General features: G+C 36.0%; 1 protein-coding gene across 1 annotated transcript in view; it reads right to left on the minus strand.

The window, feature by feature from the left end:
- Window positions 1-9,524: 9,524 nt before the first annotated feature.
- Window positions 9,525-20,024, minus strand: part of LOC145288038 (ciliary microtubule inner protein 2C-like) — a 62,470-nt gene continuing 51,970 nt past the window's right edge. Inside the window, exon 4 of the mRNA XM_080136054.1 lies at window positions 9,525-9,795. Within this exon, the coding sequence (XP_079992180.1) occupies window positions 9,729-9,795 (67 nt within the window). The 3' untranslated portion in view covers window positions 9,525-9,728. The remainder of the gene's footprint in view (window positions 9,796-20,024) is intronic.

Consider the following 20,024-nt stretch of genomic DNA (forward strand, 5'->3'; position numbering starts at 1 on the left):
TTCCACTCCCACTCCCTCCCACTCTGGATTTTAACAGATCATCTCATCCTTTTGAGTTTGCCATCCAATGTGCACGGTGACAAACACCCACAGAGTTGTATAAGAAAACTGCAGCATCCTCATAAGCTCACCCCTCTCTCTCTCTCTCTCTCTCTCTCTCTCTCTCTCTCTCTCTCTCTCTCTCTCTCTCTCGTTGAAAAAAGAAAACTCTGTCGAGTAGAAAGGATTTGAATGCTGAAAGGATTTTTGGTCTGAATGGTTGCATGGGAAAAGTGCAACAATTTCCAGTTGTGCATGTCGCATCATGTTGCCATTTAATGTTGTATTTATTGGTCGGCAAAGAAGCTTTCATATAATGGGAAATGCACGCATTCTTTGTGTCTTTCCTTCTCGCAAATTGATTTTGTCGATGTACAAAACAATCAATAAACACCTTCCCCCTCCCCCCTCCCCTTTTGAATCCTCCTCTTTATGTGCTAATTGCGGAATTAGCGATTCAGCCATTAAAATAACATAAGAGGCTTTCATAACGAATGAATCCGAAAAAAAAACAGATTTTAAAACCAAAAATAACAAATGGATGCCAATAAGATTAACAACATTTCATACACAGGGTGGAACGATAAAATTGTCGCCCTACAAAAGACATGATTCGATTTCCGTTTGATAAAAACCGTTTTTCTTTCTTTCTTTTTTTTTTTTTTTTTTTTTTTTTGCAGACCATCTACTAGTTGGCCAGTTATTTACAAATCCCAAGAGCGATAGAAGCCTTCGATCATGTCTGAAAGTGACACAATGTTCATCAAACAAAATCGGAGATGTGCTGCTGTACAACTCATGCTCTCTACCGATCCAAGTTATGACAACAGGACCATTGCCAGCACCCTCAAAATGTAAATCTGGATGGTTCAACGCTTGAGGGCACAGCTCAACAAAGTTTCCGGCTACGGCTATGGTTTTTGGTCTGGTTTCAAGGGAGGGCCAAATCATGCCACCTGTAGTTATGTATCATATCTCTTTCTGGTAAAGAAGATCAATTTTAATTTTCCATATAAAGCATTTGGTGCTCTTTAAGAAAAGGCTTTCAGGGCCCCTCAGCCTCACTGTCGGAAACACAGAGCTTCATGGAGCTCACTTTGGGAAACCCTGGTCTAGAGTGTATATAAAAGTAATTTATAGAAGGCAATACAATGCAGAAATGTAATGGAAAGACACAAACTGGAAGCAAATTAAAACATATAACAGTAAAATAAGCTTTTATTAAAACACTATATATATGTATATTTTTTTCTTATATTTTATACTTACATTGTGTTTTTACTGGCATCAACATGGTCAGATGGAATTTCTGTATTGTATAATATTTCGGGAAATTCTTTCGTCAGATATGTGTTCGACTTTTCATCATTATTTTAAGACTTCCTCAAGGTGATTGATTTGAGGAAATAACATACAAGTACAATATTTGAAAATATTTGGTGCATTTGTGGTGTGAAAAGAATGTTTCTTTTTTCTTTTAACGAAACATAGTTGTTATAATTTTAAACATGTGGTGTGATTATAGCTTTGATTTTTTTCCCCTTCCAACACACTAGTAACACACTAGTAAAGCTATTTATTATTTGCTATTGATGGTTATTTCTTTTCTCAAAGTAATCGATGAAAAAAAAAGAAAAAACTTGTTGCACATCCTAAAATATGGAGGCAAAAACCTTGCCTACTGATGTTTTCAGATTTCACCTGCTGCAGTCCACTTAGTTGACTGTCGATTTGATTTTAAAGTGAAGTAGTGGATCCATTGTCACTCAAAAACTTCTTTTTGTTGCATTTAAACACTTGCAAACAACACTCTGAACCAGCAACATGTTCTTGCTTTCGATCAACTGTAGGAAAACATAACATGTACTTGGAACACAGTTTTCTCATTGGCAAATGCCCATGTAGAATTGTGAATACACTGTCTTCAACCTTTCTACTATCTCACGTAACTTCAAATTATGAGTATCCAAAACAAATTTTTGGCCGTTGTTGATGCTTTCCGAGTAACTGCTTAATTTGAGCATTTGCATCTGTACAATTGTTTTTAAAGTCATCAGCATATCACTTCTTAACCATAGTTTCCAATAATGCAGAGTTTGACCAGCACTTATCAAGCCATAGCTTTGCTTGAATAGTATTTTTACCATCAGAAAGCAATACTTTATCATGACATAAAATTCAGATTTTTTCATTGTTTTAATAATTTACAACAATAGCTTCACTTAAATAACTTTAATTTGTAATATGATAATCCGACTAGGCTCAAATTTTGATACATCATTTGAAAGTTAGTTCATGGATTTTTTATTAATGTTATATGGTTAATATTGAAAGCTCAAAATTCTAATCCTGTATGAATCTCATTTTTCACTTTGTGTTTTTCCTTATCTATTGCCAACCTTGTCAATTGATAAAGTTATAAAATCTGAATTGAATCTGAAAATATATCCTTGAACAAAATATATGACGATAAAAAGAAATTGATTTCAATATGAATTTCATATATTTTAAATTGATATTCATTTATTCTGAATAACTGCACATCTGTTTTAAATTATAATATAATGTAGTTATTTTGATTTGACATTCATTTGTTTTAATTTTGGATTCTGTTAATTTGACAGTGAAAAAGTCTATTTGAAAAAGAACAAAAAATAAAAAAGAGAATGTTATTTTAACTCGTGAACAAAACCAACTTGAAAACTGTTTATATTTGAAATGAATTATGATCGATTTTATTTGCTTTAAAACCTGTTCTAGATCAATACTAATGCCACAATGTATTGGCAAATATTTATTTGAACTGTATGTGATCGATCGTACACCAAATCTGTTGCACCATTCCTTTTAGCTGAATCAGTAAACTCAAATCTTACATCGAAAGTAGCAAGATTTCCTCCGCTTTCAATTCATAGAATTAACTAATAAACAAAAACATAAAAGTCTCTTTCGTCATTCATTATCTATTTGTTCTGAAACTTTCCATCTACAACTTTATTTGTTATATTTTTAGCTCACCAGTTTTTCTTTTTCTTTCTTTCTTTTTTTTTTCGATAACTAATGTCATACATAAAGTCAGAGGAAAAAAAACCCCTCTTAGTCACACGTCCTTTTAGGGAATGAGTTAATGCTTTTCGTCTACCTTTGCCCGGTAGTTATTCCCAAGTGGGAATCGTCGATACCGGTGTAGGTAGAGAGAGAGAGAGAGAGTGTGAGGAAACAGGTCCGCTCTCTTTGACGTCTCGCTGAAAAAGGGAAGAGTTTTTCTCGTCCAGGACGAAAGCAGTTATAGTTCCTTAAGGGGTAAGGAAGATCCCTGCGCTATGCCTCTGATTGGTCAGTATGTGCCATATCACACAGTCAGGGGAGGCACTGACGCACAAGAAAAGAGTTCTATTTGTTTCTGCTACATCCTATTACTGCTACCAGAATCACTGGGTTCCAATATTTCGTAGGGTAGTAGATCACGGTTTATAAATAATAAAAAATAAATAAATAAATAACATATGCTATCTATAAAAGAAATTAATTCATCAAATAGGTTTGAAAAACAAATAAGGAAATGTTTTTTATAAATTATTTCTGTATAAAATGTTAAGTTTAACAATCCCAAATAATTACAACGTTCTTATGTTAAGCTTTAATCAAACTAAGGCAAGTTGTATAGTAATTGCCTAAACTATAATTGTTAGTAGAGAATCAATTCTGTTGAAGATTTTAAGAGAAAGTGAACAAGAAATTGCAAGCAAATGTTTACAAATTGTTTATATTCCTGTTTTTATGAGTACTTTCATAGAATGTGCTCTGATGAACTCATAGCACTTGCGTCTAACTCAACAAGCAGCAAAATCCTACCCCTTTATTTTTGGGGCTCCTAGATGCTGGAAAGCTTTCTACTTTAATAGTTTCTTCTCTCGGACTGTTAGCCTTTGTAATGCCCTTCCTGTTTCCTGCTTCTCTGACTGTACTAACCTGCAGATGTTTAATTATAATGCGAACAGGTATCTTACTGCTCAACTCCTCCCGGTCTCATTGTTAGACACGATCCTAAATAGCAGCTCCAAATGGTAGTACACCTTGTCTGGGGTGAAAAGGAGTAAAAAGAAAATGTGTTGTTGCTCAAGTGTTACGAAAGCAACAGCAGCATCTCTATCCATTTTACACATTGACATCTATTGGAAATTGACTTCCAAACTAATCTATTTCTAGTCAGGTCTTTGTTACCCCCCCCTTTCTTTCAAGTCCATCATTATTACTTCCTCTAATGTTGCTTTAACCTTTCTCTGTGAACTGACCTTGCTACCTTAACTATTCTACATCTACTAACCCAAGAAATCTCAGCCATTCATTCAATGTGACCACACTATCGGAGACTCCTCTTCTGCATACATTTCCTTCTACTATCCAGATTTTATCTTCTTCTGTATCCATTGTATCGTTCTCATATCATTTCTTTCCATGCAACGTACGTCCTCAATCCTCAAAAGCTAGGTTTCACTTCCATGCACCGTCACACTGCATACACATGCTTGATAGTCTTCCGTTTGCTGACAGTGATAACACTCTGCTGGTTATTAATGGCAGCATTTCCTTGAATTTATTCCATCCACTCCTAACTCTTGCAATTACTCTAGAACCTGTTCCTCCTTGTTTGCAAATGTTATTACCAAAATAACAAAACTTTTGAACAACCTTAATAGCTTTGCCATCCAAATATATTTTCTCCACATCTGAGTTTTCATCCACCTCCATTGTCTTACACTTATGTATAAAATTCATTTATCACAGAGAAAAAATTCATTTATCACAGAGAAGGTTTACCAAAGACACATTAAACATGGCACATAAAACGGGTGAAAATTGTAGGTACAGTTACCGTGCTTAAAACAATCAAGTATTAACTTTTGTTAAAAAAAACAAAAAAAAACTGTTTTATACATTCAAGTAACAATTTTCAAGATTAAATTCGACACTGTTCTCAAAATCCACTATGCAAAATCCGACACTGCTGCCAAAAACTCATTACTCCCAAACTCAATGGTCTGCTATCAAAACTTGCCAACACTTGATGTTCTGCTGTCAACAACTCAACTCCAAAACTCGATGCACTGCTGACCAGATTTGCTACTCAAATGTTCAAATACCAAATCCACTCACTCTCTGAAAAAATCAGACTTTTTATTTCCAACTGGAAGCATCTCATTTGCATATTAGGTGACAATATTGCAAGCATATTGTTATATTGGTTTTGTAGGTTAACTTTGTTGTTACTGTGACATTTTCATACTTCGCTAGCGAGCGTTTTCATATTTGTTTATGTTTTGGAGACTGGCGGGAAACAAGCTCAGCATCGGTGCAGACATATGGGTGTCTCGCTTTCATTACTTACTTTACCTCACTATTTATTTATTGCTGTAGTTGCTTCACGGACCTCGGAAGGTTCTTCGGCGACTACTACTGAGGAGGGTGGAGCTCAGGAAGTGCTGGCATCTGAGAAATCAGCAGTGGCTGCAACCTGCAGTAATACCAAAAAGTGCTTCTTTTGTGGTGGTCCTTACCATGGACGGAATCGCTGCCCAGCACGTGAGGCTACTTGTAACAAATGTGCCAAAAAGGGGCATTTTGCCCGGGCGTGTAAGTCGGGCGAGTTCAAGTCAAGGGTGTCCTTAGGCTTAATGGCCACAACTTTCGGCTTCACCTCTCATATTTTGGCCACTAATGTTCCAGGGTTTCTCGAAGGCTGCTGCCTCGGCAACCATTGGTGGTCGGAGGGTGAGTGCATTCGTGGATTCTTGCAGCACGGACAGCTACATTGATGAACGGGTTGCCTGGGAGTTAGGGCTGAAAGTGCACAAAACCAGTAGGGGTATCTCTTTGGCTCAGAAATCTCTGACAACTAGTTCTCCAGGATTTGTAATAGCAGACCTTCAACTCAACCCTAATAACCAATACTATTCAGGTATATGACTAGGAATAATGAAAGATCTTTGTTCAGACTTGATCCTTGGTCAGGATTTCCAGCAGATGCATTTGAGTGTAAAGTTTGAGTATGGAGGACCCAGGCCTGAGTTGACTCTGATGGGAGACAATGCATACTGTGCTCTTGCTACAGCATCATTAGATGAGCCCTCTCTGTTCCCTAATTTATCACCTAATTGCAAGCCAATTGCTTCCAGGTCAAGACGCTTCTGTAAGGAAGACCAAGAATTTATTGGGGAAGAAGTAAACAGATTACTCAAAGACATAATTGAGACTAGTTTGTCCCTTGGCGAGCTCAAGTTGTAGTTTATCCTTGTTGTAGTTGTAGTGGTGAAGGATCCCACACACAGACACAAGAAACGAATGTGTATTGACTACTCACAGACAATTAATCAGTACACAGAACTGGATGCGTACTCCCTTCCAAGAATTGATGAGATGGTCAACAACTTGGCAAAATTCTCTACTTTCGACCTGAAAAGTGCTTACCATCAGATACCATTATAGGAGGCTGAGAGGAAATACACTGCCTTTGAAGCCAATGGTTGCCTATACCAGTTTTGCAGGGTGCCGTTTGGAGTCACAAATGGTGTAGCCATTTTTCAGCGGGCTATGGACAAGTTAATCAAGGATGAACATTTGCAAGATAATTTCCCATACCTTGATAATATTACTATTGCTGCTCACAAGCAAGAGGAGCACGACCAAAATGTGCAACGCTTTTGAAGGTTGTCAGTCAGAGGAACATTACCCTTAATGAGTCAAAAACTATAAAATCTGTGAACTCCATCAATGTTCTTGGGTATTGTGTGGGGGAGGGAGTCATAAGGCCAGATCCTGAGAGACTTCGTCCTTTACAGGAGCTTCCAGCACCATCAAATGCTGGATCTTTAAAAAGGACACTAGGAATGTTTGCCTACTATGCTAAATGGATTCAAAACTTCTCGCAGAAAATACAACCGTTGGTGAAAGTAAGAAAGTTTCCACTTGATAAAAAAGCACTACAAGCATTTAATCAGCTCAAAGGTGAACTAGAGGCGGCCACTCTTCACTCTGTGGATGAAAACCTGCCCTTTGAGGTTGAGTATGATGCATCTGATGTTGCTGTTTCTGCAGTACTCAACCAGGGAGGCAGACCTGTTGCTTTTATGTCCAGGACACTACAAGGGAGTGAGCTGCATTACCACATAGTCGAAAAGGAGGCTACTGCTATTATTGAAGCAGTAAGGGAATGGAGCCACTTCTTAGCACGTCGTCACTTCAACCTTGTGACTGATCAGCGTTCTGTGGCATTCATGTTTGACTGTAGAAAACGTACCAAGATCAAGAATAGCAAGATCCAAGAATGGAGACTGGAGCTTGCAGCCTTCAGTTATACTATAAGATATCGACCAGAGAAGGAAAATGTGGTGCCAGATACTCTCACTCGAGCATTTTGTTGTTCAGCTTTTACATCATCAACCCTCACAGATCTTCATAATGGACTTTGTCATCCAAGGGTAACCAGACTGCTGCATTTTGTGAGAACAAAAAATCTTCCCTTTTCCACAGAGGAAGTGAAGAGGACTTGTGCTTCCTGCAGGATCTGTGCAGACTTAAAACATCGGTTTTACAATCCTGCAGAAGGGAGGCTAATAAAAGCAACACAACCGATGGAGCGGCTCAGCATTGACTTCAAGGGACCCTTACCTACTGCTTCACGTGACCCTTATATGCTGACAGTGGTTGATGAGTATTCACGCTTCCCCTTCGCATTCCCTTATCCTAATATGAACACTTCGACAGTGATAAAATGTCTGGAGCAGATCTTTACTCTTTGTGAAATGCCACACTACATTCATTCTGACCAAGGGACTTCCTTCATGTCTAAGGACCTAAAAGACTACCTTTCGCAAAAGGGAGTTACAACCAGTCGCACGACCCCATACCACCCCACAGGCAACTCTCAAGTGGAACGATATAATGGCATAGTTTGGAAATCTGTCAAATTAGCTCTAAAGTCCCATAACTTGCCTGATATTCACTGGGACCTGGTTCTTCCAGATGTGCTGCACTCCTTAAGATCATTCTTATGTACCTCTACCAACACCACGCCACATGAAAGGTTCTTTACATTTCAATGACATTCGACTCATGGAAACTCTCTGCCTTCTTGGTTAATAACACCTGGTACTGTGTTGCTGCGACGGTTTGTAAGAAGCAGCAAGAATGACCCTCTTGTGGATCAGGTTGAACTTCTTGACTGCAATCCCACCTATGCCACTATCAGGTACTCTAACGGGCGAGAGTCTACGGTATCTGTCCGTGATCTAGCCCGGTGTCCTGACACCTCAACTATTCAAGGAACTTACCTTAAGGAACCTGGACAGACTCATCTAACACCTATGGTACCTAACGTAGAGGATCAGACAGCCTCAGTGCAGTGCCTATACGCTATGGCTGGGACTAAATCAGGTGTATAGATGTCTTTGCCTGAGAAGAGGGGTGATGTGTACATGTGTTTGTGTATATTATTAATTCTGTTCTAGTTTGTCTAAGGTCTGCTGTGTCAGCGCATACCTACAGTGCTATCATTTTCTTTCTAGGAGGGAAGAATGTTATATTGGTTTTGTAGGTTAACTTTGTTGTTACTGTGACATTTTCATACTTCGCTAGCGAGCGTTTTCATATTTGTTTATGTTTTGGAAACTGGCGGGAAACAAGCTCAGCATCGGTGCAGACATATGGGTGTCTCGCTTTCATTACTTACTTTACCTCACTATTTATTGTTGTATATGTACATTGTTCATATGTCACTGTCTTTACAATATGTCTCAGGAGCGTTATGTTCTTTTGTATTGCAGGCTGTACCTTGCGTTTAAGTTGAGTAAAGCTTGGTCTGCACAACCAAGTTTCCTTGCCCTACAACACGTATTAAGAGAAAAGGGCGGTCATTTTATTTTTTTTTATTCTCTTGGGCTACACGAGACCCTATAGGCTGAAAAAAAACAAACAAACAGATTTGTACAAATTTTTAAGGTATTTAATCACAGAAAATTAACTTATACTGTCTTTGGTAACATTTCAAACCACAGTTGCTAATATAAGAATCCACATTAAAAGGGAAATTATTCTGCACAAGAATCTTACAACCAGTCGAAAGATGCCATGCTGAAACGGGAGTTACGTTTAACAAAACAGCATCAGCAATATATATATATATATATATATATATATATATATATATATATATATATATATATATATATATATATATATGTGTGTGTGTGTATATACTGAACTAATAACCGTAAACAAAGACTTAAAAAAAAATTTCAATTAAAAAGAAATTATTGATATGTTATTACTAAAACTTGAAATACTGTTTAAAATAACAATATTTCTTCTCAGAAAGTACTCATTTTTATTTCTTATTCTAATTTTGTTGTTTTTTTTTTGCACCAAAATCTTCATTTTGAGATGATGTTTCTGTTACTAAATGTAAGATATAAAAAAATCGTAGCAAATATTTTTAAAAAAGTCTCCTTTTTTATTTAAAAAGAAAAAGATTAAAAAAAATAAATAAAAAAGTTCCATTTTTAGAATGTTTATCTATTAATTTTTAATCTGTTGGATATTTTTTCAAGATATGACCATTTTCAATTTTATTCCTCGTTTCTCATTTCTTCTACTTCTTGGCAACATTCCATGCATTTTAAGGAATTTTACTTCTATTCAGAAAAGCTTTCAACTTTCTCTACCTTCGAACTCCGGTCGATGTATACCGGTTGTTGATATCTGAAATAAATAAATAAATAAATAAATATAATAATAAAAAAAAAACAACAAACATAAATTAAACAGGTAGGTTCTTTAATACTGCAGAGACACACTAAATAAATAAATAAATAAATAAATAAATAAAAGACACATTAAATAAAACATTAAATAAAACATTAAATAAAAAAGACACAGTAAATAAATAAATATAATAATTAAAAAAAAAACAAACAAGCAAACAAACATAAATTAATCAGGTAGGTTCTTTAATACTGTAGAGACACACTAAATAAATAAATAAATAAAAGACACATTAAATAAAACATTAAATAAAACATTAAATAAAAAAGACACAGTAAATAAATAAATAAATAAATATAATAATTAAAAAACAAACAAACAAAAAACAAGCAAACAAACATAAATTAATCAGGTAGGTTCTTTAATACTGTAGAGACACATTCGTAAATTCTTGCTTGCCTTCGGTTTAAGAGAACAAAATGGTCCTTGATTTTTTGACACAAACCCGAAATAACTTTTCAATCAACAATTTAAAAGGATTACTTTCGCATTTCTTTATTTATTAATTTTTTTTACAAGGGAGTCACAAGGCCCGAAAGCCACTCGAGGATAAGTGATAGTGTAGTAATCGTTATGGTGTACATTGGATAGAATTTGGATTATTTAAGTGAACGACTCAACAAGAACCTGCTTATAATGGACTTGAAGACTACCGTACTGTAATCGGCTGGGAAGCAGACCAGTGGAACAGTGTTCCACAGGTGAGTAGTTCTAGGAAAGCAACTTTGTTCATGGAATCTGCGTTTAGATTTGAGCACAGATAGAAAGAGGGGGGAATAGTTGAGTGATTTTGTGAAAGTTTGTCAAGGGAGGACCATAGATTGGAGCTCAGACGAGCACTTGCCATGAAAATAATGATAGAGCAGAGCCAGCTCGCAAATCCTCATAATATAATGAACAAATTTTAAAACCTATTATTGATTTGGAAGTCTTTAAACTATCGATTGATTAGATTGCAGATGTAATTTCTGGTTTAAAGGCAAAAATCAAATATGATTCATTTGTGCTCTTATACCAAAGGAAAGCATTAATTTTTTTCATGCGTCCCTATGGTATCAAAGAACCAAGATTTTTATTCTTTGACACGCATTACGAAAGAAATTCATTTGTATGCAGTGTTTTGTAGAGTCGACGGCCATTGGATCCAACGTGTCAAGCCAGAATGTCATACGCACGTGTATGGCCTCTGAAAGAAAAGGAAAAAAGAGAAAGAAAGCTACATGTTTGAATTTTCAAGATTTTGTCACTGAATATTTCTTGTGTTATGATTGTTTGAAAAAATGCCGATTTGAGCTTTTGTCTAATCAACAAGCACACATGTAAATACAACATTCACTGGCACTGCTACTGTAAACAGTAGAATTGTTGGAGATTACCCATTTATTAAATAAACTAGTAAACTTTTGTCCCTTAGTCCACACATTCCATGAACGATTTTTCTGACAATGGGGGAAGAATTGCTGTTTTCTAGGTCAGAATCAATCCATCTAACACTTATCATTGGCTTGAAGTATTTTTTTTTAGTTCCTTACATCAAGTGGCTTCATACCTTGTCTAGTGTCATGCTGAGTAAATCATATTGTGTTCATGGAATTACACCAACAATATTAATAAGTAATGGTTTACCCGACGTTGCTTGGGAGCATTTTTGTTTTCATTTTAGTTTTGATTTATTTTTTTATTTTGTTGTTTGCTTTTTTGAACAAATTATTTTTTTTTATTTTTAAAGAGGATTTGGAAAGTTAAAGAAAGAAAAAAGAATTGTATACTTTCTCGGGGGAGCTTCGCCTCATGATTGAGTACAAAATTTTTGCCATGGGGAAGTTGTTCCGTTATTATGTCAACATATGCGTGGGTTGGTAGATTATACTGAAGAACTTTCTAAAGGCATCTTCAAGGTTTTATTTTTTGCCAGAAAGGTTTCACCATCCTCTCGCATACACTACTGAGAAGTAACGTTGGCTAGCTGGTAAACAACACGAACTGACAACCTGGAAGTGCTAAGTTCAAATCCAATTCATTCTACAGAAACACATTTACTTTGGGATGTGGTACCTCTTGTAAGTACTTGATGTCATTCTACAGGGTGGAACGATAAATGTGTCACCCTAAAGAAAACAAAACTACAGCTTTATTTTAAAACTTTTATTGAAAAAATCAATTCAGATAACTTAATTATGTAGTAGAGCTTACATCGATTCAATGTAGCTGCCTTCAGCCTCAATTACCGCCGCGATATGGGTCTGGAACTGGGAGCATGCCTTTTCCATAAGCGCCGAGGGAGCTCGGTGAATACTCAGCAGACGATGATGATCAGGCTGGCTTTGGTGTTGTGGGAGGTCATGTTGGTGATGTTCTCAACATATGACCATACAAAGTAGTCCAGCAAGTTCAGGTCAGGAGAGGAGAGGGTCCAGTGAGAGAAGGGTACAATGTTGTAGCAATCCTTCTGAATCCAAGCCTAAGTCTCTTTGGACTTGTGGACCAGCGCAGAGTTCTGCTGCCACACCCAGGGTCTGCCAGCGGCCACCTGATTGCTCCAGGGGATCACCACACTCTTCAGCACATCCAGATACACTTTAGTGTTGACTTTTAAGCCGACTTCAAAGATGTGAGGTGGCATGATGTGGCCCTCATTTGATACCACACCAAAGACCACAGTTGTGGCTGGAAACTTTCTTTTCATTACCCTAGGCACGTCCCTGTTATCCGGATTTGCATTTTGAGGGTGCTGGCAATGGTCCTGTTGTCATAACTTGGATCGGTAGAGAACATGAGTTGTACAGTTGCGCATCTCCGATCTTGCTCGTTGTGTCACTTTCAGACATGATAGAAGCTGCTATCGCTCTTAAGATTTGTACACAATTAGCCAACTAGTAGATGGTCTGCAACAAAAAAAGAAAACTGGTTTTCATCAAACGGAAATGGAATCATGTCGTCTTTTCTAGGACGACATTTTTATCGTTCCACTCTGCAAAAAGAATTCTTATAAAAAGTTGATGATGATGGCAACCTTCGGTCATATAAGACAATGGCATTCTACAGCTAGTCTGGTGCACTGCAGTATTGAGAGACGCTCAAGGGTACAAGAATAAGAATTGTCCCAGTCGTGAAGGATTTCTCCTCCACCGAAAGAGAACAAGAAATGGAAGTGCGGCATCCGAAGAACAGATGCTGCACTTTGATCCTGACCAAAAGGCCAAGAGTAGCGGTGAACCCGTGGAAAAAGAAAGGGAAAAAAGGCAGCTGTAAACGACGAAAGGAAGAGAAAGAAAGACAGAGAAAAAAGATAAGATCATAGCTTATGGTGGGAGAACGTGATGACGTTAAATTGGCCATGACAGCCTGTGGGTGGCGAGGATACCAATGAAATTCCGATGTACAAGGCAAACAGTGTCGACAACAGCTGGGCGATAAGTGACCCTATTGAAAAGACACGTGGCCTTTGTGGAATCGGATTCAGCTGTTTTTATGTCCTCTCAAAAATAATTAAGTTGGACATCTCTGTTTTTACGACCTGTCAAGTTCCATTAGGCCGCATCGGTCGAAATGGAGAATGCCCGAATGCCAACAGAGGAAGAAAGACAGCTCCTTTTTTGGGTATAGGCCGCCTGGCGAAGATTTGACGGACAGCGATCCCTTAGTTCTGATTGGCCAGCGACCCGAAACGGGAAGAGACCCCGTCCACGCCCCCACAATATAAGCAGCGAGCCTTGAGAGATTGAGTTAGTTAGAGAGAGAGCTTTGCTTCCTTGGGTCCGACGAACGAAGATTCCCCCATCAATTGACCCTGTCACGTAGATAATTGAGTTTTTTGTTGGAGAGAGAAGAGAAAACCTCGCAGTTAGCAAGTGGCCAGTCCCTAACTGAACAGCTAACTGCGATTGTACTGATTGAAATACAAGGAAGTTTGTACAAAAAGAAACGCTTATTGACTTGGTCCTTTCAATTGTTTTGCATGACAAGTCTGTTTCAGGAAACCGGCCGTTGACATCATCGCCGAGGAAACACCAGAACCGACAACTGGGGTCATTCCACCACTGGACGACGCGCGGGTGACGTAAGTGTCACAGTATCTGCTATGGCTATAAAATCGAAGCCTCTCCAGATACCAGTCTGAGCAGGTGATAAGGAAACCTAGGTTTGCCCAGTTACCAGGGTCCCCCTATCGGTGTTGCAGACAAAGTCCGATGAAAAAACAAACCAATAAGGTTGAAGCCGGCACAGCTGCAGGAGCTGTCAAAAAGATGTTGCAGTGCTTAACCATCCACCTATTGAGACTCCAAACCAGATTTTTCTTCAAGGTTTACTGGCTAAGAATTTGCAAAGTTTTCTATTTTTCAATTCTTTACTCTTCAATTTTTATTGTCATGCATTGTCTTCTAACTAGAAATATTTTTTTGTATTTCCGTGTTCCATAGTATTTTTTGTTCTTAATCTTAAAATAGTGTACCATTTTTTTTATTAATTGTATATATGTGTGTTCATTGCGATAGACGACTTTCATCACCATTTCATATCCCATCTATATTATTTTGAACCAACACAGAGGTTTTCTAGTTTCATCCCTATAGTAAATCGTCAGGCTAAAATGCTATATACATTTTCATAACTTTCTACTTAGGTTTACTTATGTATTAAGTTAATATTAAGTTAATATTGAAAATTGATACATAAAATATTATATCTCCTTATAACATTTTATGTGGATACATGAAATAATAATTATATATATATATATATATATATATATATATATATATATATATATATATATATATATATTGAGAAGTGATACACAAATTACCATTAGCATATAAAACGATGCTCTTTGTGTAAACAAATAGAGCTTAGGTATTTCGGACAATGTCAAAACATCGTTAATTCACGACCCGCACAGCAGCCGCCGATTAGTGTAATGGTTAGGAACCTTGACTGCCGTACAGGCGGTCAGGTTTCAATCCTGGCTTGAGGTAGTTGTCTGTCTAGCCGCACTGATGAGCTGTGAAACAGCGAAACAGTACTGTATGTGGATGATATATATATATATATATATATATATATATATATATTTGTTTGCGATACTTTTTGAATTAATTCAATTATTTATACAGAAGTGCATTTTTACCTAAATGCGAGTTGGAAATAATTTTCCCTTTGACCAATTTGGTACCCCCAAATGGGGAGCGACATATATATTGTTTAAAATATAATTATCGACTGACACGTGTTTTGTCATATACGACTCATCAGAGTGGCTGAATCTAACGAGATTCGAAATCGAGACCCCATGGTTAGAAGCCTAAACCTCTACCCCTGGGCTATCTCATGCGATTACTGGATGTATCACGTTTTATGTGGATGTTATTTATTTATTTATTTTTTTTTTTGCAATATTTTTTAAATGAATTCAATTATTTATACGAAAGTGAATTTTTACCTAAATGTGAATTGGGAATAATTTTCCCATATACCAATTTGGTATCCCCAAATGGTGAGTGACATATAAATTGTTTAAAATATAATTATCCACTGACACGTGTTTAGTCATCTACGACATCAGAGTGGCTGAATCTAGGGAGAGAGATTCGAAATCGGAATCCCATGGTTACAAGCCTAAACCTCTACTCCTATATATCTATAATATAAAGCTGAATGTCTGTGTGTAATGTGTGTCTGGTCACGAATAGGCTCCTATATGGTTGACTATTTTAAAAAACTGATTACATATAATGATAGAAGATGTATCGAGACACAGGAATGGGTATGTTTGATCTGGCAGAACGGTGGATTATTAAAATTGTGGGGTCTGCGTTCACGCCTGGTCGACAAAATATGGAAATGAAAAATTTTTAAATTAAAAAAAAAAAACGTTTACAAGTGTTTTTGATATAGATGTACATAAGAATACTTTGATAAGTATGTTTTAACTTAAATAGGCATGATATAATAAAATTGCGGGGTCTGCATTCGCGCCTGGCCTCCATAGAATGGAAATAGGCACAAACTTTAATAAAGACTTTTCATATGTATCTGCGTAAGTATACTTTGATAATTATGTTTCAGTTTGAAGAAATATGGTATAATAAAATTATGGGGTGTTCGTTCGCACCTGACCTTCATAGAATAGAAATTTGTCACAAAGTTTAACAAGGTATTTTTAATATAGATCCACAGAATATTGTGATAAGTGTATCAGTGTGAACAGGTATGGTATAATAAATTATGGGGTTTATCTATTTTATTTTTACTTTCATCATATTTTGCTTTGGTTTTGATACCCCCAAATTCGAAGCTATCTCTTTACAACCCTTCCTTTTCATAACCTATCATACTTTCATAAATCAAAGTCCATTTTCTGTAGGCTGTTTTTGAACCCATTCAACGGCGGGTACTTTTGCTAGTATATATATATATATATATATATATATATATATATGTTTAAAGAAAAAATTAGAAAAAACCGAATGAAATCATTAAAAAATCAACGTTTCGTCCCTGTCTCAAAGGACATCTTCAGGATAATTGAGATAAAAATGTGATAAAAGAAAAAGTCATAGATCGTGCGAAAAAAGACAGTTTTTTAAAATCCAACCCATGTTGGGAAAGGATGAAATATGTGTGCGTATGGGGAGGTTGTTTGATGTCTATATATACAACTTTTAAAATGCATTAAAATAAATATGTACATTATTATTATTATTATTTTTTTTTTTTTTTTTTTTTCCTCTTCTTTCTTTTTTTCTTTCCTTCTTCTGCAAAAACTACTCATTTTCCTGAAACATTCAAAGAGACAGGGACGAAACGTTGATTTTTTAATGATTTCATTCGGTTTTTTCTAATTTTTTCTTTAAACATAACGTCAACCACCGCTGGTATATTTTTTAATTCCTTATACATATATATATATATATATATATATATATATATATATATATATATATATATATATATATATATATATATTGTTTGTGTGTGTGTGTATATAAAGTAGGTTCATAGTTTTGGAATGTAGATCTTAGATAAGTATAATGAAAATCATTAGTTTTTTTCTTTTGCTTTTGAGTTTCTCCACCAATTCACAAAAGACAGATTGTTTTCATTGACTTTCAGCATAAGGATCATTACTCTGTGGGGGATGTTTCAAGTAGGGTGAGCAGATATGTTGATGACCAGGTGGGTGGGGTATTGTTTTCAGAGGAAATACCATAGCTTCGGTTAGCGATTAGTGTCTCCCCCCCCCTTCCCTACTTCTTAAGTCAAGGGGCTATGATTGGCACACTTTTCATCTTTTCATCATTTTTTTTTTCTCTTAGGAAATGTCCACAGAAATACCATGCCAATCAACAACGACTGGGGTTTCCTACTCAAATATCAAATAACATTGATAGAACTGAACGCACTTCATGCCATTGATCAGTATTAGTACTCCCATAGTGTTCCTCAACTTTCGGCTGGCAATTCTTTTTATAAAATTTGGAGTCTGATTGAAGGCAAGTTTTACAATCAGCAACCCTTTTAGTTGATTACAATTCACTTTTATGTTCCTAGAATTTCAAAAACTACCAGGCGAATATACCCGGTGAACCAAGTGCAAGAGAGATACAAAAGATTGCACTTAAATGGACGGTTAGAATCTTTAAAAGATGTCTCGGTTGGAATGTATGAGATAGCAGGTGAATATATGGCATCCGGAAGGATGCCCCAATTCCCAGATAAAACAAAATAAGAAAATTGGGCAGGGGATAAAAGGATTTTAACCATGGCCGCGATTAAGTATAAATTATTTAAAAGAAATAATACCACATTAGAATTCAAATCACTCATTGAAATCACTCATTTGCTTGTGTTTATTCAAAATTACCTTTCCTTCCATTTCTAGAAATTTGTCTATTAGCTCATTATAAGAACTTGAATGCCTACTGGAGAGAACTTGAATGCCTACTAGACACTGTCCTCGAGTGTCTAAGGTCTCTCTGTACAGGGGTTTGTCAGAACAACCTGTCATGAGGGTACTTTTTCCATAGAAGTAAACCCTGACCGAATATTCAAAATCACATAGTATTCGCTACCCAAATAAGATCTCTGCACTATGGCTAACTTACATTAGCTTTTATGAAGAATGGTGCACCTTTTCCAAGTGGTGTTACCTTAAGTAATAGCACGAAACTGGATACTCCACCCGACTAGATAAATTCTTGCCCTGGAATCCAGTAAGACCAAGAGACCAAAATTAAAGATATACTACAATGTATAAAAATGGTTAATTGGGGAGAGGAAAATTATGTTCTCAATTTCTTTACTAACTCAGTGTTTGAGAGATAAAGAACTTTAATGGAACATTCGAATATCTGTGTAGCTCATATAGAGTTCAAGTGTTAGTCCCAGGTTGTGGGCCCCTTGATTTCTGAGAACTTCGACTGAAGTACAATAAAACAAAAAAATAAAAAAGGCAAAATCACTAAATCACGGTGTGAGTTTATTGTGAGAAAAGAATCTGTGTAGGCATTAAATTTTTGTTGTTGTTATTGTTGTTGTTAAATATTATTATATGAAGAATATTTTAAAGGTAAAATCTATTGAGAAATACACACATATTAAAAGTAAACATTAATTTAAATCATCCAATATGGCCCAACTGGACGGCCATTTTGAATAACTTGTTATTCATTACCTAATGTTTACATATTTGAAGTAAAATTTGATTTGATTTAAGCAAATAAAATTGTTTTAAAAAAAAATGTGTTTTAGCCTTCTAAACGTGTAGCAGCTGACACCCGCTACATCACAGGCAGGAGCTACTTCTCTCAACGAGATTTGAAATCCATTTTCTCCCTCATTTGTCCAATCACAAGCCAGCTCTCTATCACGTGATAAAGTATATAAAAGGCAAAACCTGAAACAATTAACCCTCTTTGATCCTGACCCTGCCGGGCAGCGGGCATTAGCCTAGGGAGCAAGTCCCAGGCTGAACGTAAGTACTACAAGCTAGCTATGGCTCTCTTCAAACTTACATTTATTTCCACGTACTTACTGTACCCACACGAACTTTATGTATCATTCTACAGGATTACTCCCGTTGATACAACCCACACTCACTCACGACAACACGTCAACACACTGAAGTCTTTGCCCTTTCTTTCTCTTTTAACCAGCTTCCTTCTTACCGATGGCTACTACCTATAAACACGTGTAAACAGAACTCAACTGTTCTCTTCTTCAACCAGCCGGCAATGTATTAATTCTATCTTTACACACGAACACTGAACTCTCTTACCAACCCGTTTCTCTCTTGTACTCTTCTTCTAACGCCATTAATGAAAATGACAAATAAAGTTGTTTATTAATATAGAATGAAACACCAATGCGTTATCCCTTATTCAATATAAATGTATTCATTTATATACCTAATTCTTATGTTCAATTAATATGCAACGCTTCAAATGTAGGTTATAATTTTCATTTATTCAAATTGCGCGGCTAACACGATATCCTGCTGATGACTGTTTTGACTTCATTTTTTTTCTTCTCAAATCAAACAGTTTCAAGGCCCACAGACTAACACTGTCGCTCACAGAATCACACCATGTGGACCAGAAAAAAACAAAAAACAAAAAAAAAAAACAGACTCTTCATTGACAAGGATGAATAGCACCACAATGTATCTGATTTGATTTAAGCAAATAAATTTGTGTGTATATATATATATATATATATATATATATATATATATATATATATATATATATATATATATATATGCGTTGTTGTAGCCTTCTAAACGTATTCATTTATATACGTAATTCTTATTTTTATATTTAAAGTGTTTATTTCTCAATACAAAATGTGTATTTCTCAATAAATTTTAACTTGAAAAGATTCCTTACACAACAAAAACAACAAATTTTAATGCCTACACAGAATTTTTTTCTCACAATAAACTCACGCTGCGATTTAGTGAGTTTATTGCATCAAACTAATCTCACCAAGGAAATTTTCCCCCGTTTTTAACTGCTTTATCAATTATCTTTAAAAAGAAATCACACCGCTTGATAGTCATATTCCCATCTCAATCCTCATCCTTGAGTAGCTCTTGAACTTAATGGATGAAGACCCCAATAAAAAAAATTCAATTTCTTTTATCTTATTTGCAATCTACATCTTTA

Source organism: Euprymna scolopes, chromosome 11 (genome assembly GCF_053919585.1).
Source record: "Euprymna scolopes isolate OS-2025 chromosome 11, ASM5391958v1, whole genome shotgun sequence".
NCBI classification, from domain to species: Eukaryota; Metazoa; Mollusca; class Cephalopoda; order Sepiida; family Sepiolidae; genus Euprymna; species Euprymna scolopes.